The following is a 27,032-nucleotide window of genomic DNA, read 5'->3' as shown; positions in this document are numbered from 1 at the left end:
GCTATTTTCTTTCTTTCCCTCTCTTTTTCTTTCTCTTCCACCTTTCTTTCGCTATCTTCCTCCTTCAATTTTTGCTTTTGATGAAACATAAAGGTGGCAACTCTGCGCAACTCCCGGGTCTCCAAAGTAAACTAGTTAGATACAACTGGTGGAAATGGCCCCTTGTTGTCACTGGTGGACTGCTCTACAAAGCTAGGGGCCAGGATTCGTTGGTCTTTGGGGTTGTTCATGTCTAAACGGGCAGAGGCAACCCCTGCTTCCAGGAGGCAAACCCAGAAGGCATCTGGTATTTCCCTTTCCCTGTTTGCATTGTATGCTGGAACTCAGACCAGTTTAACGGCTTGTGCCCAATTTCTTGCAAAGTCTCCAACAAACTCCCTTTGGCCCGATTATACTCATCCCAGGGGGTTATAGTGTTATAATCCCTCTCAGGATGATTCAGTGGCCAGGTGACTCTCACTGGGGCAACATTCCAGTGGTTGTTATGTCTGTCCATCTGGCAATTTCCTCAGACTTTTTGAACAGCTTCAAGATCTCATCCTTCCTGAGGAAGATACGTAGCAATTGCATCATATCACTTCATGATGGAGCGTGGATTACGTTCTGGGAGAGAAGCAGCAGGCTGCTCTTTGGAAAATAGGTTCCATTTATTTTCTGAGTAACAGCAACAGCAACTGGGGGCACCTGGCAAAAAAAAAAAAAAGGTTGGCGATCTAGTAAAGTTTTTATATGCTTTGTGTCCTTTATTCCAAAGTGTTTGGGTATAGGAGTGAAGATGAGCTCTTTCTGTGTCTTTGGAACTGGGAGAAAATATTTTTCACCTTCGTTATAAGTTTTCTTTTTGTCAGGGGTGTCAAACTCAATTTCATTGAGGGCCGCATCAGCATTGCGGTTGCCCTCAGGGGGCCGGGTGGGTATGGCCTGGGTGGGCGTGGCCTACTGGGTGGGCGTGGCTAGAGTGCATATGGCCTACTGGGTGGGCGTGGCCAGCTCTACATCGTTTGCATCAAGGGTGCCTATGGGGGCCTGGGAAGGAGTGGGACAGATCTGAGGGTCTCTGGCAGAAGGAAGGTCTCTGGACCAGGGCCAAGGCAGTGGGGGCCGTTCCCTCACTGTTTCCAGGATGGCTTCGCAGGCCGCATGAAACCACTTTGCGGGCTGCATCCGGCCCCCGGGCCTTGTGTTTGACATGTCTGCCTTTTGTGGTATAAAGTGTTGTAGCTGATCCTTGAGGGCAAAGGGAAGTGCGCATATGGGTGCCTTTGATTTTCTAATTTAGCTCTAGCCTGAGTGATCAGTTTCTGTGCATTCTATGCACAGCTCAGCTCTTTCAGAGATCACTTCATTATTTAGTATTATCTGAATGGTTTTTCTGAATGGGCAACTTTGTATCTTCTAAATGGAACATAACTTCCATGGCAAAGGCAAAGGTTCCCCCGCACGTGCGTGCTAGTCGTTTCCAACTCTAGGGGCCGGTGCTCATCTCCGTTTCAAAGCCGAAGAGCCAGCGCTTGTCCGAGGACGTCTTTGTGGTCATGTGGCCGGCATGACTAGACACCAAAGGCGCACGGAACACTGTTACCTTCCCACCGTAGTGGTCCTTATTTTTCTACTTGCATTTTTACGTGCTTTTGAACTGCTAGGTTGGCAGAAGCTGGGACGAGTAATAGGCGCTCATTCTGTTATGCGGCACTCAGGATTCAACCCGCCAAACTGCCGACCTTCTGATCGACAAGCCCTGTTTTATCAGAGAAAAAGATGGAAAGCTTCCTGCTTAATTCTTATGGGGATTCTTTGTAATGATAAGATGGGAGGGAAATATTTGGTTTCTGGGGAGGAATGTCCCTTTTCAATTAAATATATATATATTGTCAATATATGATTGACAAATTTTGCTGAATCATTTTCATTCACTTATGAACTTAGTAATACAGTAACTAAGATTCATATGTGAAAATATCAGGTGGTGCCAGAAACAAAGATTTCTACTTTTAAAATCCCTGGATGTTTCCATTCTAGTTCCATCCCTTTCTGGAGAAGAATGAATTCTACAATCTTTCCCATTTGAAACTCTACTTGGACCAAAATGGAGAAGTAGCTGCAGATATGGACATCCAGTGCTTGGTTGTTTTGTCCAGTAAGAGTTTGATGAAAAGGAAACTGGGCAGTATTGAAAGACAGAGACTTATTATAAATCAAAGGGCTCTTTCATTGTTAAAGTTGCTCAACAGGGTAGGTAAAATATTATGTTCTGTCTTTTTTCTAAAAATTAGGACCCATTTCAAGTGAGTTAATTCTAGTCACCCTGGTGGGTGATTGTCCCTGGGAGTTGAATGTATACAGGAGAAAATGTACAGTTTTCTTAGACTGCTTGAGGGGAGGGCTTCAGTAGTATTCACAAAGGTGTCACTCAGATGTTATATGGAATATGGAATACTCTTTGAAACTGATTCAGACATCTTCAGCATCACATGTTGTGTGATTATTCTTCAGGGAAAAGACCAGGGTGGTTGTATCTCTTCTATACATCAGAATCCCCTTCAAACTGGTGAGAAACCCTCAAGTACTGGCATTTGTGTTGGTAATAGCTTCAAACTCTTTTAACCAATGTCTGCATTAAGGTTTGGACTGAATGAGATGAATACAGCTGTGAATGGTTGGAGGTCCTGTTGGTCCATGTGTGAAATAAGATGGAGCCCTGAAAGACAAAGTTTACTCTTTTGAAGACAGCAGAGTTCACATTCTGGACAGAGAGGACCAGCAATTTGAAAGAGGGGTCAAAGAGACCATCTATGTTAAAATTGAACAGCCCTATCTGAACACCTATCTATCCACAACACAGTCCTTTCAGCAGTCCCAAGAAGATTACACATCCATTTGCACTTTGATTCAGGTGATTGTGAGAGTACAGATAAACCCCCTAGTGGCCTGAACCACTCTCAGAGACTTAATTACTAGAGGACTACAAAGAATAGAAATCTTTCCAATTCCTACCATTCAAACAGGACTAAAAAAGCTTCTTGGTTGAGAAGCAAAACATTTTCAAGGAAAAAAAAATAAAAAGTCCATTTGACTTTTGGAAAAACACCTTTGAGACAAAATATATCTGACTTACCTTGTTTGATGGACATGATCTCATGACTTCGTCTCCATCTCATCTCACTCCAGTTCTGGAAACTAGGCAGTCAGTTTTAGTCTTAGTTCATCAGCATGGAAGCCAAATCCAATAAAGAAATAAATGTGTAAAGAAAGAAAGATCATTTCCCTTAAGGTTAACAGCTCTAATCAGTAAGGAATGTTCCTTTATACCTTAATTGAAGGACAGTTTTGAACTACTATCAAAGTGGATTGCCTTTGCAGTGTTTTATATATTCCAGAAGAAACCTTTCCAAATTGAACTAGTCAGAAATGTCTTTCTTCATTAGAGATTTTTGTATTTTAACAAATTGAACAAAACAAAAATGTATAATAATAATATGTTTTTCTAAAATTTAATATAAGTTCATCATACATTATATATGAAGAATGGAAGGATGCATCTTAATGCAGCCACAAAAAGGAACCCACTGGTTTTACCTTTTCAATATGTCACTGCTTTCATCAGTTTAGCCTTTAGCATATATAAGGGGGAACCCACTAGTTGTTATTTAATTCTAAAATCTTTTCTCAGTTCCTTCCTTCCACACTTTATTAAGTAGAAAAGTCCTTTATTGCCATGAAATATGCCAGAAGTAAAAGTCAGGAATTATATGAACCTTTCAGTAATCCCCTGCAATCATTTGGAACTAGTTAATAATTCACAAAAAAGGGACGTGGTGGCTCAGTGAGTTAGGACACTGAGCTTGTCGATCAGAAGGTCGGCAGTTTGGCGGGTCGAATCCCAAGTACCGTGTAGCAGTGAGCGCCTGTAACTCATCCCAGCTTCTGCCAACCTAGCAGTTCGAAAGCACGTAAAAATGCAAGTAGAAAAATAGGGACCACTACGGTGGGAAGGTAACAGCGTTCCGTGCGCCTTTGGCGTCTAGTCATGCCAGCCACATGACCATGGAGACATCCTCGGACAAGCGCTGGCTCTTTGGCTTTGAAACAGAGATAAGCACCGGCCCCTAGAGTCGGAAACGACTAGCACGCATGTGCGGGGGAACCTTTACCTTTACCTTTAATAATTCACATGTCTTCAAGTGAAGCCCAGAGAGAGGACTCTGCTCTACTTCATATCTACCTCCATTTTCCATGGATGCTTAGTCCAGACTCATTTTCTTTGGCATTCCTTATTTTTCTCCTTAGCCTTTGCCTGAGTCCAAATGTGTGGAAAGTTGTCATCCTGGATTTGTCAAGCGGAAGCGAGAAGGAGAGCCGGTTTGCTGCTATGACTGTGTTCCTTGTCCAGAGGGGACCATCTCCACTCAAGAAGGTGGGTGACACAAAAGAAAAAGAGCAGATTTGTGGGATTCCTCTACAGCATTTTTATGGAAGTCAATGTTAAAGGATGTATTAAAGTTCAAATATTTTTGTTTCTTTTGAAACTACACAATTTCTTACCTAAAAGGAGGAATAGCCAAAAGACTTTAAAGGAGGGGCTGGATAGAGATAGGAATACATGGCATTTGGGGCAGGTTTTACTACAGCCAAAGAAAATATTGCTTCTGCTTTTTATTTTGGATCTCTATTTCACCTTTATCTTTTTATGAGTATCTGAATTATCTGAAACTTGAGAAATTGTCTTAGCTCCATCTTTCAAAAGGATCTTTCAATTTATTCAATATAGGTCTCCCCTTGAGCATCACTAGAAGAAATTGCTGGTCCAAAATGAGGTGATGGGTACAGTTTTGGGTCCACCTCCACATTACTGATGAGAATAGCCATTCCAGATTATTTGCATAATTAGTCTTTGCTATTTTCCTTTAAAAAAATTCTTATTTTGTTTGTCTGGAGAAGTTAAGAGATGCATTTTAGAAAATCCTCCTGGTATCAATTGTTTTCCAAAGAAGTGATTTCTTGAAAAGTGAAAGGATAGAATATTAAATAAATGTTTCTTTTGGGGTTTTGCAGATACAGAAAAATGCACCAAGTGTCCAGATGATAAGTATCCAAATAAGGATCGTACCCAATGTACCCCCAAAGATATATCCTTCCTGTCTTACGAAGAAAATCTGGGCATCATCTTGATCTCTTTTGCCCTGCTCTTGTTCCTAACCACAATGTTTCTGTTAATCATATTCATTAAATACCGAGAAACTCCCATTGTCAAAGCCAACAACAGGGATCTCTCTTACATCCTTCTGATCTCCCTCCTGCTTTGCTTCTTGTCTCCTCTTCTCTTCATTGGTCAACCAAGGAAAGCGACCTGCCTTCTCCGACAAACAATGTTCAGCATTGTCTTCTCAGTTGCAATTTCTTCTCTTTTGGCCAAAACAATCACAGTGGTGCTGGCTTTCTTGGCCACAAAACCAGGAAACCAAGCAAAGAGATGGTTGGGGAGGAGCTTGGCCAACTCTATCATCCTTTCTTGTTCTGCTGTCCAAATTTTCATCTGCTCCATCTGGCTGTGTGTGTCTCACCCATTCCCTGACTCTGACTTCCACTCTCAACCTGGAGTGATCATCCTCCAATGCAATGAAGGCTCTGTTGTCATGTTCTACATCACCCTCAGCTACATGGGCTTCTTAGCTGCCATTTGCTTCACAGTGGCCTTCATAGGCAGGAATCTTCCTGGGGCCTTCAATGAAGCCAAGCTGATCACCTTCAGCATGATGGTTTTCTGCAGTGTCTGGGTGACATTTGTGCCCACCTACCTGAGCACCAAAGGGAAATACATGGTGGCTGTGCAGGTTTTCTCCATCTTTGCTTCCAGTGCTGGTCTTCTGGGCTGCATCTTCATCCCCAAGTGTTACATAATCATTCTGAGGCCAGGCCTGAATAAAAAGGAGCAGCTTGCAACCAGAAGAATTGTAGAAATGTAGAGTCAGGGGACTGTCAACTCTCAACATGTACCAAGAGGCCAAACATAGAAAATGGTCCGAGCTCTTCTCTATGGATGACTAGGCCAAGTTTTTTGTTTTTTTTTGTTTTGCTTCAGATCACTAGAGGGCATCTGGCAGATGGGATTGTGAGGAAAGTTAGTTCTTGGAGTAGTGGGAGAATATTAACAAGGTGGAAATATAGAAGGATGGCATGCAGCAATCACACCACCCATGTCTCTCAGTACAATTTACCAAAACTGCTATGGCAAGTGCAATTGATGTGTTTCTTTTTATTTAGACAATAACTCTTTCTTGAGGATAGTAAGAGTATATCAGTGGGAAAATAACTTGAAGCTTGCTAATTGTGAATATTCATGCTTACATCACAATTAAATATTTATTTATTTATTTATTTATTTATTTATTTATTTATTTATTTATTTATTTATTTATTTATTTATTTATTTAATTTCTATACTGCTCTTCTCCCGAAGGACTCAGAGCGGTGTACAGGACAATAAAAATAGAATAAAAATACAATATACAAAAGTTAAAAATAAGATTAAATAGAGCTAGCCCATTACAATAAATAATTAAAAATACTAAATAAAATATGCTAAACCCATTAGACCAGCTCGGCTTGTTCAAATAGGTAAGTTTTCAGATCACGGCGGAAAGAGCAAAGGTCGGGAGCCATCTGGAGCTCAACCGGTAATTGATTCCAAAGGGCTGGCGCGCCCACAGAGAATGCTCTCCCCCTGGGGGCCACCAGCTGGCACTCTCTGACCGGTGGCACCCTGAGGAGGCCCTCTCTGTGGGAGCGCACAGAACAAAGGGAAGTAGACCCTGGCAGCAGGTGCTCCCATAAGTAATCCGGACCCATGGCATTTAGGGCTTTATAGGTAATCACCAGCACATATGCATATGTACTATTATCATTTTGTCCTCTTTTCCTGAAATGTATAAATTTTGAGTGAATCTTTTTGTCTGCAAGATTTCCTCCCATTATTTTCTAGAGGGAAATTCCTCCAGTGTCCACTGAATAAAAAATAACTGCAGTGAGCCTTGATTAATGTGCTTTTTAGGGGGTCCTGTATTTGTTCCTATAGAAACTGGTATCAGCGGTGAGATTAACAATCTTCCTGTTGCCCCCAGGGACAACAGGTTGAGTGTCGAACTCTGGTGCTGTGCTCTCAAGGTATTAGTGAAGTGTCTTTTCTAGCAGAAGCTCATGCAAATTGAGGAGGTAGCAGACTCTTGTTGTCAAAGGGGGAACTTTCAGGAACAAAGATGACCAGCCCCTAGCCTCAATAGTCAATGTGTGACAGTGTTTAAGAGCCCCAGGCAGTCATAGCAGCAATAGTCAATGATTTCACAGCAACCGTTTGAAAACAAGTGGGGTGGGGAAAACCATGGCTACAGGCAGCAATAGGAACATGAACGAAGGTAGTCAGTGTTCTTCAGTAACAGCTCGCCCCACAACAGCTCGCCCCACATTATCTATAACTTGCACAAGTAGCAATAATTAAAGTTTGGATGGCCGCTAGTCTCTAAAGCAGTAACAACCAGCCTCTCCTTCTCTTCTGTCATCGATCACAGTCTCAGGTCTCATTGGTGTCAAAAACCCTCCCCCTTTTCCTTTATTGTTAAAATCTGAATTTAGCAACTGCAGCAACTTTCTCTCTCCTCACTCTCTTTCTTGCCTCTGCTCAGGATATCCCCCCTATGAAAGAAAGCAGTAAAATTACACCTTCTCATTCTCTCTCACTCTCTCCTTCCCTCTCCTTCACAGAAAGGGATCAACTAAAACCTCAAATCCCTCTTCAACTTCACCTGGTCTCTCTCTGACAACAGCCACAGCAACCACCCCCACCCCCTTTCTTTCCTCCTTTTTCTTTCCTTCTACCCAATCCATGCGCACCCAAAATTGGCAATAGCTGTCCAAGCTTCCCTCTCCCTGGGTAGGCTCCTGCAAAGCCTTTCAGCCAGCTCCACTACACAAGCAATTTTAAAATCAGTTCCAATCAGGATTCATATATGGACATCTAATAGAAATCACAAACAGGCCCAACTCTTAACATTAGACAGAGTTCAAGGTACTGATTATTTAATTGTCATTAGAAGACAGGCAGAATTTGTGGCACCAACCTAAAATGTCACCAAAGTACATAGCTGAAATCTTGAGTCCAATTGCACAAAATGATGACACAAATAAAATAATGGCATTTTTACAGCCCTCCTGTAATTATTTCTGTCATATCAACAAAATGTCCATTGCACAAGTGTCATGTTTAACATACCTTGGTGGGATATTTCAGGGCTCAAATAAACTAAGGACACAGAACAGATATGATACCTTGACACACCAAAGACTTAAGTGGCCAGCATGCAACTCTACAATACAAGGATGGAGGACATCAATTTTTCAAGCAAAACCATTGGCCTATTTGTGCATGGAGACCAGCATGGATCATTTCTAGGTTTGGTCTGTTGGAAATTCCTCTGTCTCACATATCTACATTTCTTCTGGTTGTAAGATGTTCCTTTGTATTCTGGTCTGGCCTCAGAATGATAATGTAGCACTTTGGGATGAAGATACAGCCCAACAAACCAGCATTGGAGGACAATATGGAGAAGACCTGAACAGCTACCATATAGAAAAAAATGGGTTCATAGGCATCCTTTATTAGTTTGTTTTTTCTCTCAAAATCAACAGTCCAGTTAATATTCACATATTTGAGAAGTCTGTGATCTTTCCGTGGTTACAGTCCAATGAGTGTCGTGATCCAGAGTTTCCCTTCAATGGGTCCTGGCAAATGCAAAAATGTGAAATGAAAAGGAAGAATTTTGTCCAAAACAGCACAGTATTCTATGTAGTGAAGAAAGACGTTGACTTGTCTCCACTTAGAGAGGGCATCCCTGAGGGCTGCTGTAAGTCGAATTGTTAGTAATCATTGTGACATAACAACACAAATTCCATTCTTGACAAGCAAAGGAGCAAAACTCCTCATGAAATTCTCCTCATAAAATTCTGAAGCAAAGAGACCAACCAGGGTCCATCTGAACTGAAGGAGCACTTATACATACAATTTCTGGATAGAGGAACCCTTTTTTGGGAAAAGCCAGTTATAAAAGGGCAAATGACTTTTATCATGCAGCAAGTCTGAAAATAAATCAAAACTGATCTGGAAAAACAGTGAAGAATGTTGTTTTATGTTTGGTGGGGTCAGACGGAATCCAAAATGTTTCCTTTAAAAGAATCCAATTTATATATTTTATATTTATTAAATTTTTATACCGCCCTTCTCCTGAAGGACTCAGGGCGGTGTACAGGGCAATAAATATCAAAATACAAAGTACAAAAGTTAAAAAACATTAAATAATTATGCCCGATATAATACAATAGTTAAAAGCCATCTTAAAACCCAAACCCCGAACCCATCAGATCAGGCCGGCTTGTTCAAATAAATAGGTTTTTAGATCCCGTCGGAAGGAGCGAAGGTCGGGGGCCATCCGGAGCTCAACTGGTAAGCGGTTCCACAGGTCTGGTGCACCCACAGAGAACGCCCTCCCCCTGGGGGCCATCAGTCAACATTCTCTGATCGGTGGCACCCTGAGGAGGCCCTCTCTGTGGGAGCGCGCTGGACGGAGGGAGGTTGACGCCGGCAGCAGGTGTTGCCGTAGGTAATCCGGACCCATGCCATGTAGGGCTTTATAGGTCATCACCAGCACCTTGAATCTCACCCGGAGGGCAACTGGAAGCCAATGCAGCTCACATAGCAGAGGTGTAACATGGGAGTATCGGGAGACCCCCAACACAACTCGCGCGGCTGCATTCTGCACCAGTTGAAGCCTCCGAGTGGTCCTCAAGGGCAGCCCCATGTAGAGAGCATTGAGCTAAAACTCAAATACTTTGGCCACCTAATGAGGAGGAAGGACTCACTGAAGAAGAGCCTCATGCTGGGAAAGGTTGAGGGCAAGAGAAGAAGGGGACGACAGAGAATGAGGTGGCTGGATGGAGTCACTGAAGCAGTAGGCATGAGCTTAAAGGGACTCCAGAAGATGGTAGAGGACAGGAAGGCCTGGAGAAACGTTGTCCATAGGGTCGTGATGGGTTGGGCATGACTTCATAGCTAACAAAAACAACAAGCTGTGTGTTCCATTTGTGGGTTTCATCCCACCAATTTTTCTGTGTTGTTGTGCACAATATCCATTTCCTTTCGGGCTTTCACTTTGGAGTTCATTAGTTCAAAATGGATGTATCCTTTGCTAAACTTGCCATTGGTTTTCCAATGTGATAATTATGAATGGAATGGATAAAGGACATTCTTTACCATTCTTATGTTCCAAGTCAGTTTTTTATTCCATATCCCTACATATAGATTCCAGCTCAAATGGAGCAGTCTTGCCAGAGAGCTTTCTGTGTCTACGTAACATTGGTCATTTTCTCCTCCTTTCCAGCTTCATTCTTTCCTTCAAACCTCTCAGTTGTTTTAAATAATTCCATCGATGGGGTATATTTGGATGAGAACGGAGAGCTGGTAGCAGACCTGGACATGGTGAACAGGCTGGTTTTCTCCAATCTCTCTGTTAGTAAAGTGACAGTTGGGAGGTTAGTGAGAGTGGGATCCTTGGATTTCAAGTTCATAATGAGCCAGAATGCTATTGCAAAAATGGAAATGCGGAACAAATTGGGTATTATGTCGTGGGCTCTGATGAGCAGGAACGAGGATACGCAGATGAGTACAGACAAACTCATACTTTATTTAAGCAGAAACTGTACTGAGAGGTTGGAGTCACCCTGCTTCAATACACTGGGGAAAAAACTTTATTCTGCTCTTTCTGAAGGTCTTTCCAAGGGCATGGCAAAATTAGATCAGGGACAAAATTGGGATATCATGTCAGTTCTCCAAGAGAGGAAACTTCTTCCCGTTAGATGTTCAGGTGTCTAGGAGAAAAATGTCCTCAACTGTTCCAGTTAACTGTTTATCAAAATTCTACAAGGAAGCTAGATTTATATCATGGGACAAAGTGATTGATTTTGTCAAAGCAGAAATCCATTCAACTTACTTTTCAGTAGGTACATTGAGAATTTAAAATAAAAATGTAGTGGGAGAAGAATTAGAAGAGAAGATAAATAGGCAAACAGCAAGCAACAAAATCAGTTTGATCTGGTCTAAGTTTCTTGCCTTGTTTTGCTGGAATACATTGCATGGATGCTCCATTTCCTTTTTCTACTTTTCCAGGTTGCTGCAGTGCATCTAAATAAAGTCTTTATGCAGCTTCTCTTATGGGAGATTGGGTTGTTGCTAGTAGTGGAGCATCTGGTTGGTAGAGGTGGTTTTTCTGTGTACTTGTGTTTCTAGTTTGGCATTGTGGTCTCTGCTGATCAGGATGTCCAGGAAGGGTAGTGATTTGTTGTTTTTAAGATTCCTTTAAAAATAATCTTGATGGTTCCATGTGTGTTCTCTAATTGATCCTTTTTTATTATGGTGACAGTGTGGTCTACATATCCGGTCCATATTTTGGGTTGTATTTGTGGAAATGGTATGACTTCTTGAAATTGCATGATGACCTCTGCTATCAGTCCTGAAAGTGGTGAATTTCATAGGTGTACCTTTAATTTGTTGGTAAGTTTGTCCATCAAATTGGAAGTATGTGGTTAGGCAGAGGTTCATGAGATCTATAATCCTGATTGTTTTGATCATCGTGTATTCAGTTAAGTCAGGTGTGCTATGGACCAATGTGATTATGGTTTCTTTGGCTAATGCCATATCTATGGACATGAACATCAAATGAGACTATGATTTCATCTTCATCTACTGTCACATCTCTGATTGTTTGAAGGCATTGCAGTGGAGAGTTGGTAGAGTGTTTGCTTCCTCTTGTAAGGTGTCCAAGCAATTATTATTATTATTATTATTATTATTATTATTATTATTATTATTATTATTATTATTATTATTATTATTATTATTATTATTATTATTATTATTTGCAATGTTCTATGTAGGGTCCTGGTAGTGATACGATTCGGCAGAGGGATATGTCAGGTTTGTGTGATTTGGGATATCCATTGAAGCTTTTGAAGATAGGTTCACTGTTTCTCATCCATCACTGTTCCTCTTTGGTTATTTGGCCTTTCTTAGAGAGATCACTGAGGGTTCTCTTTATCTGGTTGTCTAGTTTTTGCATTCTGTTTGTGTTTACTGGAATGTAGGTTCCTTTGTCTTCTAGTATTTCATTTGCTTCTTGTAGATATCGTGCTGTGTTCATAATAACTGTGATTTTGTCTTTGTCTGCTGATAGGATGATGATAGTCTGGTACCTTTTTACTTTTATGAGGGCTGCTTTGTCTTTGATAAAGGAGAACTACTGTAGATCATTTTTTTTCTTTTAAATGGTCATTCTTGGTCCTTTTAATAGATTTTTTATTATATATTCCTCAGTACAGATCTTTGCAGCACAAACTGATGATTTTTGCCATAGAGCTTTATATGTCATCTGTAACATTATTTATTTTCTCTTCCATTGCAGCTTCATTCCTTCTTTCAAAGCTCTCAGTTTCATAATAATTGTATCAATGGGGTCTATATCGATGAAAATGGAGAACTGGTAGCAGAGCTGGACATTGTGCACTGGATGGTTTTACCTGATATGTCTTTTACCAAGGTGAAACTTGGGAGTTTAGAAAGAGAAGGATACTTGGATTTCAAGTTGATGATCAACCAGAATGCTACTGCAAATATGGAAATGCTGATTGAGGTGGGGAAAGACTTTATTCTATCCTTTCTGAAGGTCTCACCAAGAGGATTGCAGAATTGGGACAGGGATATCATCTCAGTTCTCTAAGAGAGGAAGAGTCTTCTTTGATTTCATGTTCAGATGTCTGAGAAAAATATCCTTAACAGTTAACAGTTTTCTTTGAGGGAGGAAGTTTTAAATCATGGGCAACACAATTCACTTCTGCAAAGCAAAGGATCCACCCAACATTCCCCTGAGTGTACATATTGATAATTGAAACTAAAAAGATCCTGAGACTCTAGAAGGAGTGCAAAGAAGAGCAACAAAGCCTGGAGACTAAAACATGTAAAGAACAATTGCAGGATTTGGGTTTGGCTAGTCTAGAGAAAAGAAGGATTAGGGGGACCTAATAGCAGTATTTCAGTGTTTGAGAGGTTGCCACAAAGAGAAGGGGGGTCAACTTATTTTCCAAAGCACCTGAAGGTAGGACAAGAAACAATGGATGATGGAAAGTAATCAAGGAGAGAAGCAACCTGGAATTAAGAGGAAACTTCCTAAGAATGAGGACAATTAACCAGTGGAACAGCTTGCCTTCAGAGGTTATGGGTGCTTCATCACTTGAGGTTTTTAAGAATAGACTGGACAGTTATTTGTCTGAAATGGTACAGGGTCTCCTGCTTGAGCAGAGGGTTGGAGTAGAAGACCTCCAAGATCCCTTCTAACTCTATTCTGATTAATTATTATTTATTTATTTTATTTTATTTTTTTTTATTGAAAAGTTTTAAAGTACAGTTTTCCATTAAAAAAAAAACCCCTTCCCCCTTCCTATACCCCCCCTACCTCCCCCCAACCTCCCTCCCTCCCCTCCTCCCTCCACCCCCCCTCCCCCCCCCCGTCTTCCCAGAGCTAAATACAAGGTATATGTATATAAAAAAGCAATCATAAACAACCATATACTAAAAACTATAGATTCTAAAATCCATCACTCTCTAGCTTATATAGGATAAAACACACCTTAACCATGATAAATATATATAAAAAAACTAGAATAAAAAAGAAGGAGAAACGAAAGAAGACTCATTCGAATGCTACATAAAACTTCTTGACCCTATACTTGTTCTGGATAAACTCAATCCATTTTCTCCATTCCATAATATAACGTTCTTGCGAATGATCTTTCAAATAGGCTGAAATCTTCGCCATCTCTGCCAGGTCGGAAACCTTTAAAGTCCATTCTTCTATAGTCGGCAGTTCCTCTTTCTTCCAATATTGACCTATCAAAAGTCTTGCTGCCGTAACTAAGTTCAACATCAACTTAGAGTCCACAACTGTAGCGTCAACAATTATTCCCAACAAAAAAAATTGCGGACAAAACTTTATCCTCCGTTTAAAAATCTTCTGCATATTCCACCAGACTTTTATCCAAAAAGCCTTAACCTTCTTACATGTCCACCATATATGAAAATATGTTGCATCTTCATCGCCACACCTCCAACATTTAGGCTGGTATTTCGGATACATACTTGCAAGCTTTTTGGGATCTAAATGCCATCTATAAAACATTTTGTAAAAGTTCTCTCTTAGATTTTGAGCTTGAGTAAATTTTACATTCCTCACCCAAATCTTCTCCCACGTGTCCATTGTAATAACTTCCTGAATGTTTTGGGCCCATTTTATCATGCAATCCTTAACAAGCTCCGTTTCTGAATCAATTATTATTTATTTATTTTATTAATTTTATTTGTATACCGCCCTTCTCCCGAAGGACTCAGGGCGGTGAACAGGGCAATACATGTTAAAAAGACAGAATACAAAAATTAAAAAAAGATTAAACAAGTGCCCAGAACTCTTAGATAGATTAAAACGCATTTAAAAGTAATAAAAACCCAACCCCCTCCCATCAAGCCAGGCCAGCTTGTTCAAAAAGATACGTCTTTAGATCGCGCCGGAAGGAGCAAAGGTCGGGCGCCATCCCAAGCTCGACCGGAAGATGGTTCCATAAATCCGGCGCGCCCACAGAGAACGCCCTCCCCCTGGGGGCCACCAGTCGGCGTTCTTTGACGGGTGGCACCCTGAGGAGACCCTCTCTGTGGGAGCGTATTGGGCGGAGGGAAGTTGATGCCGGCCGCAGGTGCTCCCCAAGGTATTCTGGACCCATGCCATGTAGGGCTTTGTAGGTCAATACCAGCACCTTGAACCTCACCCGGAAGACAACTGGGAGCCAATGCAGCTCGCGGAGCAGAGGTGTAACATGGGAGTATCGGGAGACTCCCAACACAACTCTCGCGGCTGCATTCTGTACCAGTTGGAGCCTCCGAGTGGTCTTCAAGGGCAGCCCCATGTAGAGGGCGTTGCAGTAGTCCAGACGAGAGGTCACGAGTGCATGAGTGACTGTACGCAGTGCATCCCGGTCTAGATAGGGCCGCAAGTGGCGCACCAGGCAAACCTGGGCGAAGGCCCCCCTAGTCACGGCCACTATGTGATCTTTCAAAGTAAGCTGTGAATCTAGGAGGACTCCCAAGTTGCGAGCCCTATCTACGGGGGTCATAGCTCACCCCCTATAGAAAGAGATGGGATATTCTGAATATCCCGGTATGCCGGTATGCACAGCCACTCAGTCTTGTCGGGGTTGAGTTGAAGTCTGTTCCTCCCCATCCAGACCCGAACCGATAATTAGGGGACTGGAGGCTAAACCATATGATCTACAGTTGTGGGAATTAGCAATGGCTAGTCTAACAAAAAGAAGAATTAGGGGTGACATGGTAGCAGTCTTCCAATATTTGAGGAGCTGTCACAGAGAAAAAGGTGTCAATCTATTCTCCAAAGCCCCTGAAGGCAGGACAAGAAGCAACAGATGGAAACTTCTCAGAGAGAGATCCAACCTAGAATTTAGGAGGAATTTCCTGTCAGTAAGAACCCTTAATCAGTGGAACAGCTTGCCTCCAGAAATTATGGGTGTTTCATAACTGGAGGTTTTTAAGAAGAGATTGGACAGCATTTGTCCAGACTGGTATAAGGTCTTTTACTTGAGCATGGGGTTGACCTAGAAGACCTCCAAGGTCCCTTCCAAGTCTGTTATTCTGCATTATGTAAAAAATGTGTAAGAAATCTTAGAAGATAAATAAGCAACAACAAACATCCAAATCAGTTTTATAAGTTCCAAGTTTTTTGTAAGTTTCAAATTTAGCAAAGATAAGTCTTGAACTGGAGATCCCCAAAATTTCTTCAACTGTTTTAGGAAATACAATAATTCATTTTGTGGATGTTATTTCTTTCCCTCACGTGCCCAGCCCCTGCCCTCTTCCAGGTGTGTGGAAAGCTGTCCTCCTGGGTTCATGAAGGTGGCTCAGGAAGGGAAGCCCATCTGCTGCTACAATTGTCGTCCATGTGCAGAAGGAGCCATCTCCACCATGGAAGGTGGGTGAAAGCAGGAGAAAGGGGCAGGCTTTGGGTAGGACATTAGATCTCCATAAACATGCATTTTGAAAGGCTTGGGCCGTGTTGGTCCCACCCCTTTGAGTCTTGATAAAGATATACATGTATGTCATAGTGAATTATAAGAAAATATATTGAAAATTAATCTAGTATATAAGTCAAGCAAACAGGGATAGAGATTATGGATAAAGGTATAGAATAAGTGAAGGTTGAGTATTGTAAGAGAGTTGACTCCCTTGATCTTTATCTTTTATAATACATCTTCCATGTTTCAAGTTATTATTCATTTCATTGATCTGAATATTTTTTTATTTTATTTATTTTAATTCCATTTATATCCCGCCCTTCTCCAAAGACTCAGGGCGGCTTACAAGTTTAGCAGTAGCCTTCATTCTATGTATATGCCTGCTTATTAGGGCTTTCACACACCCCCCAAGGGGCATGATTACAAAGTCAGCTTAATTGCCCCCAACAGTCTGGGTCCTCATTTTACCTACCTCGGAAGGATGGAAGGCTGAGTTAACCTTGAGCCTGGTGGGATGCGAACCTGCACTAATTGCAGGCAGCTGGTGTTACTTAAGGAGGCATTAGCCCACTGCTCCACCAAGGCTCTGAATAGTGAGAGTTCCCAAATTCCAGAATATAATGATGGAACTTTGATTGGATTTTTGTAGGAGGATTGATCAGATTCTTGCAAGTGTCCATGTCTGATAGGTATTTCGGGCAGCCACAGTTTCAGGTTGAAGCCACCTGACTTTAATCAAAGAATTTATTTATTTGCTTAAAAAAGTCTCATAGAATGTCCTGGATGTTCTCTTCATTCTAATTGATGTAGTGGATGGACTGGGCAGCCTTACATTATAATCCTTTGACTGCTCCATCTATTCAGGTGGTGCCTTTTTTTGGTCATCCTCTGGTAACTATTGAGTTTATACTTCCTGAGGCTGACATTGCAGAGGTTCTTCTGGATGTTCCTCTTAGTAATTTTCAAAGTCATGGCCCATAGTGAGGAGAGGGGAAGAGAAGAGGGGGAGGGGAGGGGAAGGGAGATGAAGAGAGAGGAGAGGAATCATGAACTGAGATTGAGTCAAACTTCCTTCTTGTTCTTATTGGAAGATGTTACTCTTTCTGATAATAAAAAATGAGGAATGCATTTTGATATCCTCACTCCATATCCAACTCATCTTCAAGGATCACTCCACTTGATTTTTTTCCCCATGGCAAAAGAAGTGTTTATTCATTTCAGCTGTCATAAGCTACATGAAGCATTCCTTCACATTTAATTCAGTCCACTATAGGGTGGATCTCAATGGTGCCTTAAAGCATTGACAAAACACTGGACTCCAGTTTTCAAGAGGTTCAGCAGTGAAAAGTTAAATGGTGGAAATGCCTTCCTTCCTTGAATCCTTTCTTTTTTTCACTTCTTCTCTCTCAACAAGTTCATTGATGAAATAATACCAGTAATCGTGGAACAGTTTACCCGCAGAAATTGTGGGTGCTCCATCACTTGAAGTTTTTAAAAAGAGACTGGACAGTCACCTGTCTGAGATGGTAAAGGTCCTCCTGCTTTAGCAGAGGGCTGAAGACCTACAAGGTGCCTCCCAGCTCTATTCTATTCTATTCTAAAAAACAAAAGAAATATTAAGTTATTCTACAGTAGCTGGAGAGAAATGAAGAAATATTTTGAGTTCACCTATAGCCAGTCATTCATTCCACCAACAGGTTTACTCTTTTTCAGATGCAGAGAAATGTACCAAATGTCCTGAAGATCAACATCCAAACACCAATCGAGTTCACTGTATTCCCAAGATTAAAAGCTATCTTTCTTATAAGGAAAATCTGGGGATTATCCTGACTTCCATTACCTTGTTCCTCTCTTTAAGCACAGCCTTTGGCTTGGGGGTCTTCATTAAATTCATGGAAACACCAATTGTCAAAGCCAACAACCGGGACCTCTCCTACATTCTCCTGGTCTCCCTCCTTCTTTCCATCTTGACCTCCTTCCTGTTCATTGGCCAGCCAAGGAGAGTGACCTGTCTCATCCGACAAACAGCCTTCAGCATTGTCTTCTCAATTTCCATTTCTTCAATCTTTGCCAAAACGATCACAGTGGTGCTAGCCTTCTTGGCTACAAAACCAGGGAATAAAGTGCAAAGATGGTTGAGGAAGAGCTTGGCCAATTCAATTGTCCTTTCTTGTTCTGGCTTCCAAGTTGTCGTGTGCAGCATATGGATGGGCATTTTTCCCCCATTCCCTGACTCTGACATGCACTCCCAACCTAGAGAGATCATCCTGCAATGCAATGAAGGTTCTGTCACCATGTTTTATGTTGCCCTCGGATACATGGGCTTTCTGTCAGTTGTCTGCTTCACAGTGGCTTTCCTGGCCAGGAATCTCCCTGGGGCCTTCAATGAAGCCAAGTTGATCTCCTTCAGCATGCTGGTCTTCTGCAGTGTCTGGGTGTCCTTTGTGCCTGCCTACCTGAGCACCAAGGGGAAGTACATGGTGGCTGTTCAGATCTTCTCCATCTTGACTTCCAGTGCTGGATTGCTGGGCTGCATCTTCAGCCCCAAGTGTTTCATTATTATTTTTAGGCCAGATCTGAATACCAAAGAACATTTGATGTCAAAATAAAATTGGGGAAAAAAGACTTTTACAAATCTATTACTTTTCAAAAATGTCATTTAGTAGACTTGATTAACAGGTTTTGATCATTTAATGTTTATTTGTTTGTTTATTGATTTATTAAATCTAAATGCTGCCTGTTAAATAGCGGGTTCTTTGGCGCAGGAATGAAGATGCGGAACAGAGTACAGGGTAACTCATTGTTTATTTCGTGCTGGAACTGTCCTGGGGAAATGCCTGCAAATAGTTGCAATATATAGTCTATATAGGCGGCAGCCAATAGGTTTGAATCAACCTTTGCCTCCTGGAGATAGCCAATTGCAGCACAGGAGACTTGTAGTCTGGATTGCTGGAGAACTGTTAGCTGCTCCAGCAACCCACGTGTTAGCCCAGTACATAATAGCCCTCCCCTCTTAGATCAGACCATAATAAAACCACTTAGTCTCAACAATTGTCAAGACACATTATCCAACACACTAAAGTAAAGTGATAATAATAATAAAAATAATAAAAAATCAATGTAGGTTACAATGAGATTAAAGAACGTCTCAATGAACAGGCGTCACAATTTGCACTATTAGACAGTTATATCATAGCACTAGTTTCTGTAGTCTAGTGGCAACAGGATTTACAACAATTTGTTGTTCTTAGTTGCAAAGTCGTGTCCGACCCATTGCGACCCTATGGACAATGTTCCTCCAGGCTTTCCTGTCCTCTACCATCTTCTGGAGTCCATTTAAGCTCACGCCTACTGCTTCAGTGACTCCATCCAGCCACCTCATTCTCTGTCGTCCCCTTCTTCTCTTGCCCTCAATCTTTCCCAGCATTAGGCTCTTCTCCAGTGAGTCCTTCCTCCTCATTAGGTGGCCAAAGTATTTGAGTTTTAGCTTCAGGATCTGGCCTTCTAAAGAGCAGTCAGGGTTGATCTCCTCTAGGACTGACCGGTTTGATCGCCTTGCAGTCCAAGGGACTCGCAGGAGTCTTCTCCAGCACCAGAGTTCAAAGGCCTCGATTCTTTTGCGCTCAGCCTTTCTTATGGTCCAACTTTCACTGCCATACATTGCAACTGGGAAGACCATAGCCTTGACTATACGCACTTTTGTTGACAGGGTGATGTCTCTGCTTTTTAGTGTGCTGTCTAGATTTGCCATGGCTTTCCTCCCGAGGAGCAAGCGTCTTTTAATTTCTTGACTACAGTCCCCATCTGCAGTGATCTTGGAGCCCAGGAAAATAAAATCTGTCACTACCTCCATTTCTTCCCCATCTATTTGCCAGGAATTGAGAGGGCCGGATGCCATGATCTTGGTTTTCTTAATGTTTAGTTTCAACCCAACTTTTGCACTCTCCTTCTTCACTCGCAACAAGAGACTCTTCAGTTCCTCTTCACTTTCTGCCATTAGAGTGGTATCATCTGCATATCTTAGGTTGTTGATATTTCTTCCAGCAATCTTAATTCCAACTTTTGACTCCTCTAGCCCTGCCTTTCTCATGATGTGCTCTGCATATAAGTTAAATAGGCAAGGCGACAGTATACAGCCTTGCCGGACACCTTTCCCAATTTGGAACCAATCAGTGGTTCCGTGTCCAGTTCTCACTGTTGCTTCTTGGCCCGCATATAGGTTTCTCAAGAGACAAATAAGATGTTCTGGTACTCCCATCTCTTTAAGAACTTGCCACAGTTTGTTATGATCCACACAATCAAAGGCTTTAGCATAGTCAATGAAGCAGAAGTAGATGTTTTTCTGGAACTCTCTAGCTTTCTCCATGATCCAGCGTATGTTGGCTATTTGATCTCTAGTTCCTCTGCCTCTTCGAAATCCTGCCTGTACTTCTGGTAGTTCTCGATCCACATACTGCTGGAGTCTAGCTTGTAGGATTTTAAGCATAACTTTACTAGCATGAGAAATGAGTGCAATGGTGCGATAGTTTGAACATTCTTTGGCACTGCCTTTCTTTGGAATTGGAATGTAAACTGATCTTTTCCAATCCTGTGGCCACTGTTGAGTTTTCCAAATTTGCTGGCAAATTGAGTGTAGCACTTTTACTGCATCGTCTTTTAAGATTTTGAATAGCTCAGCTGGAATACTGTCACCTCCACTAGCTTTGTTGTTGCTCAGCTTTTCTAAGGCCCACTTCACTTCACATTCTAGGATGTCTGGCTCGAGGTCAGTGACCACCTCATTGTGATTATCAGGGACATTAAGCTCATTCTTGTATAGTTCTTCTGTGTAATTTTGCCATCTCTTCTTAATCTCTTCTGCCTCTGTTAGGTCCCTACCATTTTGGTCCTTTATCATGCCCATTTTTGCATTGAACGTTCCCTTCATCTCTCCAATTTTCTTGAAAAGATCTCTGGTCCTCCCTATTCTATTGTTTTCTTCTATTTCTTTGCACTGTTCATTTAAGAAGGCATTCTTATCTCTTCTAGTTATTCTCTGGAATTCTGCATTCAATTGGGCGTATCTTTCTTTTTCTCCCATGCCTTTTGCTTCCCTCCTTTCCTCAGCTATTTGCAAAGCTTCCTCAGACAGCCATTTTGCTTTCTTGCATTTCTTTTTCTTTGGGATGGTTTTGGTTGCTACCTCTTGTACAATGTTGCGAACCTCTGTCCATAGTTCTTCAGGCACCCTGTCTATCAGATCTAATTCCTTAAATCTATTTGTCACCTCTACTGTATATTCAACGGGGATATGATTTAATTCATACCTGACTGGCCTGGTGCTTTCCCCTACTTTCTTCAGTTTAAGCCTAAACTCTGCAACAAGAAGCTCATGGTCTGAGCCACAGTCAGCTCCTGGTCTTGTTTTTACTGACTGTATAGAGCTTCTCCATCTTTGGCTGCAGAGCATATAGTCAATCTGATTTCTGTGTTGACCGTCTGGTGATGTCCATGTGTAGAGCCGTCTCTTGGGTTGTTGGAAAAGAGTGTTTGCTATGACCATCGTATTCTCTTGACAAAATTCTATCAGCCTGTGCCCTGCTTCATTTTGTACTCCAAAGCCAAACTTGCCTGTTATTCCGGTTATCTTTTGGCTTCCTACTTTAGCATTCCAATCCCCCATGATGATAAGGACATCATTTTTTGGTGTTAGTTCTATAAGGTGCTGTAGGGCTTCATAGAACCGGTCAATTTCATCCTCTTCAGCACTGGTGGTTGGGGCATAGACTTGGACTACTGTGATATTGAATGGTTTGCCTTGGATTCGAACTGAGATCATTCTGTCATTTTGAGGATTGTATCCCAGTATTGCTTTTCCTACTCTTTTATTGACTATGAAGGCTACTCCATTTCTTTTGAGGGATTCTTGCCCGCAGTAGTATACCTGATGGTCATCTGAATTAAATTCACCCATTCCTGTCCATTTTAGTTCGCTGATACCTAAGATGTCGATGTTCAGTCTTGTCATCTCTTGTTTGACCACGTCCAGCTTTCCTTGATTCATGGATCTTACATTCCAGGTTCCTATGGAGAAAAAATCTTTACAGCATCGGACTTTCCTTTCACCACCAGACATATCCACAGCTGAGCGTCCTTTCGGCTTTGGCCCAGTCGCTTCATTCTTTCTGGCGCTATTAGTACTAGCCCTCTGCTCTTCCCCAGTAGCATATTGGACGCCTTCCGACCTGAGGGGCTCATCTTCCAGCGTCATATCGTTTTGCCTTTTGGTACTGTCCATAGGGTTTTCATGGCAAAGATACTAAAGTGGGTTGCCATTTCCTTCTCCAGTGGATCACGTTTTGTCAGAACTCTCGGCTATCACGTGTCAGTCTTGGGTGGCCCTGCACGGCATAGCTCATAGCTTCATTGAATTACGCAAGCCCCTTCGCCACGACAAGGCAGTAATCCATGAAGGGGTTTACAACAATACATAGCTTTTTATTTTACAATGTAATCTGCAAGATATGCAGGAGGCTTGTGTGCCCTACAGGAACATCTCGGAGTTCCCATCACTTTGTGGTCTACCAGCTTACTCAGTGGGCTGGGTAGACTTGTGTCTCTTTGTGCTCCTGAGTCAAGGGGATTTGATGCACTCTGGCTGGCCTGTCCAGGTTGGCCCACCCCAGAGTCAGACTGTTCGGCAGAGTAGGCACAGCAGTTGCTGAAGTTCTGTTGGCTTCCTCATTCAGGGGGTCCATGTTGCACTCCAGAGCTCCCCAGTTCTCCCTCTGGTTCCACCACAGTTAAGAAGGAAAAGTCCTGGTAGTCCATGTGAGGGCTGGCTTGGCCACAAGTTTGAGGACCTTGGGAGGGACTTATGATGCAGTCCTCACTTAGTGGCCATTCTGGAAACCATTTCCTGAGCTGATCAATGTGTCGTCTGACAACTCGCCCTCCCTCCAACCCCACTTCATAAGATAGGGGTCTGGATGTCTTGGTGATTTGACCAGGAACCCACAGATTACCTGACCATAGTTCCTGGCCCAAACCCAATTGCCCATGTGCAGACCCCTCGGGGGTTTTGGTTGAGAGGCTTCTGCTGCCACTCTATATGGATGCAACCTGTCCAGTTTAGTAATCAAATGCCTCCCATAACATAGTTCTGCAGGACTTTTGCCTGTAGCAGTGCAAGGCGTAGAATGTAAAAAATCTGCCAATCTGTGATGCCAGTCACTTGTAACAATGCGCTTGAATGCTTCCTTCATTGTCCTCACCATGCGTTCAGCTTGACCATTAGAAAATGGATGAAAAGGCACAGAAGTTGCATGTCTGAGAAGATTAGCTCTAAGAAAGGCCTGAAATTCAGCAGCAGTGAATTGGGCCCCATTGTCTGAAACTAAGACATCTGGCAACCTATGTGTGGCAAAGAGTTTTCTCAGCACCTAGATGGTCCTAGCAGTAGTCATGTTAGGAACTGGAATTACTTCCAGCCATTTTGAGTGGCTGTCCACTACTATCAGGAAGAGCTTATATATATATATATATATATATATATATGTTCGGCTTCGTGTTTGTGGTGGTGCCATGTTTTTATAGTGGGTGTCAGTTTGCTTATTGTGTGGTTTGGAGGGGTTTAAAGTGGCTGATGTTGCAGCTGTAGTTCTTTAAACCCCTCCAAACCACACAATAAGCAAACTGACACCCACTATAAAAACATGGCACCACCACGAACACGAAGCCGAACAAAAGCAGCACAACTCACCAGCTCAGGTCTGGAGCTGGCAGCTGAGACCAGCCCATCCACTCAGAACACCCCCCCACCCAATCAGAACACACCCACCATTCAAAACACACTCCCACCCAATCAGAACACACTTGGTCCCCTACCCAATCAGAGCACACCTCCACAGAACACACCCCCTCTGGCAGTTTAAAAAAGAGGAACAAACAGCCACATGCTTCTCCCAGAAGAAGGAAGCTAAAGCCTGATGATGACGGATGGGATTCCGTCGAAACGTTGCGCCCACACCTTTAGTTCTACGCGGGGAAAAACCCGAAAAACCAAGGATCCACATACAGGCACCCATATATATATATATATATATATATATATAATATTTTATTAGTTTTTCAATGTTTACAATAATATCTTTAGAAAGTAACATGGTGTCCGAGTTACAATGGTTCCATTTTCAGACAAATACATATTATTACATATCTCCACATTATTATAGCCAATACTTCCTCTCTCTTTTTTCTTTGATATATATTATCTGTTATCTAAGTTAACATATTTTTATTGCTATCCATCAATCACTTAATAGTTTATTTTATTTTATTTTTTGAATGTATATCCATCGATCTTTTAATATATTTCATATTTTAACATTCCATCTTTAAAACATCAAACACCTTATCTATTTTTTCTAGCTTTAATTTTGTATTAATATTAAAATTAAAACATTTAAGATTTTGATTTCATATTACAGTACTCAATAACCTCTTTTTCCTTTATACAATTCTCTTCCATACTTAATACTGTAATCCAGTTCTCATTTATCTCATTTCCATATCTATATCAATTTTACTATATTTAAAATAGTAATCATTAAAATACAAATCGCAAGGAGAGAAAAAAATAAAAAGAAAAAAAGAAAGAAAGAAGAAAGAAGGAGGAAAAAGAAAAGAGGAGGACAATAAAATATTCTTGTTTCTCATTTATAGTTTCCACATATTAAACCTTAACCAAAATTTGTTCCGTTTTAACATTCAATATATCCTTTATATCTCTGCATCCAAATATACTAGCTACATTCTACCATTCTTTATATACATCTTAACCCATATCATTTTAAAAAACTCAATATTTCAATGTTAATATTCATTCATTTGTATTTTGTTTTTATCTTTATTATTATTTTTGTTAAGTTATCAATATTTTTATCTACTCATCAAATCATTCTCGTAATCCCAGTACTATCCTGTCTGTTTTAATATTATCTATTTCAGGCCTCTTAAAAATGTTCATATTTCTTCAATCTTATTCTTGTTTTCTTCCTTTGCCATGTCATTTTATGCTTCTTTGCCTTCAGGTCATCAAAGCATTCTTGTATTACTGTATCATGTTGAGGTGGACCTCCAATCTTCACCTTTGAAGAGTTAAAGAATCTGCCAATAGCACCAAATCTTATTATTTTCACCTCTTGATACAATTGTCCTGGTCCAAGTAAACATCCTTACATATTTTCTTCATCACCATCTTCAGAAACCTGTATTTGTTGACTATTTAATTCTTCTGCCAATATATTTAATTGTTCAATTTCTTCTATTGAGTCCTGTCCCAATAAAATATTAGTTGTAATCACAGTCTGAGTTTGGGTTAGTTTTATCGAGATACTTTCTAACTCTTTTCCAAAGGCTCTTATTTCATCGCCAGTATAGAAAGAAGCTGATAAGTTTGGTAGGATATTTCCCACAGAGCATGAATTTGTTTTTGAAAATCTTCCATTGTAGACTCTCATACCTGATGTTCAAGGTTATTCTTTATCTTGAGTTTTTGTTTTTGTTTTTTTTTCTTTAAAGAGAAAATCAGAATTGCAATTTCACATTTAGCCACTGGGTGTCCTCCAAGTACTTTAACAATCCTTTTCTTTTGTTATTTGTTCCTTAAATGTTTTGTTTCAAAAAAAAAACCCACCCCTGAATTTGTTTGCCGCCTTCTGAGGGGAGGGTTAATTTCCCCCTCCCTCTTCACAGGGGGAAAAGTACTTAGCAGCTTAATTAGGTGAAAAAAGGATGATTGAGGTGCAAGAGAGGAATCTTACCCTCGTCTCTTCCACGCTGCTTAATGTTGCCTGATGTTAGCTTTGACTTTGGCTGTCTGCAGCTTAGGAGCTGGCCATATTCCTATGGTCAGTCTTTCGTCCGCTGGTACAAAGGGAATGCACGCACTAATGAGGGGGTTGCTTCCCCCCCTGCATTTCTGCAAAAGCCCCTTCTGTCTGGACACTCCTCCAGGGCGACTCTTTGGTCCTTCTAGGACCCCCCCCCAGCGATGCGAATCTGGACATGGAAGACGGGAGCCATCCTCCAGACGTCCATTTTACAGCTGTAGGCAAACCGGAAGTAACACTCTACTAAGTATTTTATCTGTGGCAGTTTCAGCAGCAATATCCCCTGCATGGAGGGGAAACTCAGGTATGTCCTGTATGGACAATATTCTAGTAGCAGGAGCTGGAGCTGGATCTATTAGTGGCAGTGGTAGTCTGCTGAGGCCATCAGCATCGCCCATTTCCTTGCCCGGATTGTGGATTAATTTAAAATTGTATGCAGATAGGAAAATAGACCATCTCAACATTCTTGGAGATAGTATGCGGGGGGTTTGTTTGTCCGTTGTAAAAAATCCCAACAGAGGTTTGTGGTCAGTGTAGACCGTGAAATACCTGCCATATAAATAGTCATGGAATTTTTTTCCCAGCAATGATGGCTAGGGCCTCTTTGTCAATCTGAGCATAGTTGCGCTCAGCTGAAGACAATGTCCTTGAGTAAAATGCTATAGGAACCTGTTTCCCATTTTGTGACTTAAAACTGCCCCCACCCCATAGGGAGATGCATCACATGCAAGACATACAGGTTTAGACTCTTTGTAGTGAGTTACAGTGGACTTTTCTGACAATAGTGCTTTTAATTCCTGGAAACTATTTTCATGTAAGTTAGTCCATTTCCATGGAGCTTTCTTATCAAGAAGCCTGTGGAGGGGCTCTGCTATTGAAGCCTTATGAGGTAGAAATGTGTGATAGAAGTTTAGGAGACCCAAGAATGCTTGTAGCTCTCCTTTTGATTTGGGCCTAGGAGCCATTTTAATGGCCTTCACTTTAGAATCAGTG

At 41.5% G+C, this 27,032-nt stretch overlaps 1 protein-coding gene across 1 annotated transcript in view; it reads left to right on the top strand.

The window, feature by feature from the left end:
* Nucleotides 1–27,032, top strand: part of LOC310633301 (vomeronasal type-2 receptor 26-like) — a gene marked incomplete at both ends in the record, with an annotated part of 226,507 nt that overhangs the window by 2,380 nt on the left and 197,095 nt on the right. The window contains 2 exons of the mRNA XM_083351000.1: nucleotides 12,501–12,728; nucleotides 15,998–16,124. Of these exons, the coding sequence (XP_083207126.1) occupies nucleotides 12,501–12,728; nucleotides 15,998–16,124 (355 nt within the window). The remainder of the gene's footprint in view (nucleotides 1–12,500; nucleotides 12,729–15,997; nucleotides 16,125–27,032) is intronic.

This window comes from Vipera ursinii (assembly GCF_947247035.1).
Source record: "Vipera ursinii genome assembly, chromosome: 2".
Lineage (NCBI taxonomy): Eukaryota > Metazoa > Chordata > Lepidosauria > Squamata > Viperidae > Vipera > Vipera ursinii.
Note: the sequence above shows the minus strand (reverse complement) of the source record. Positions and strands in the feature narration are given on the sequence as shown.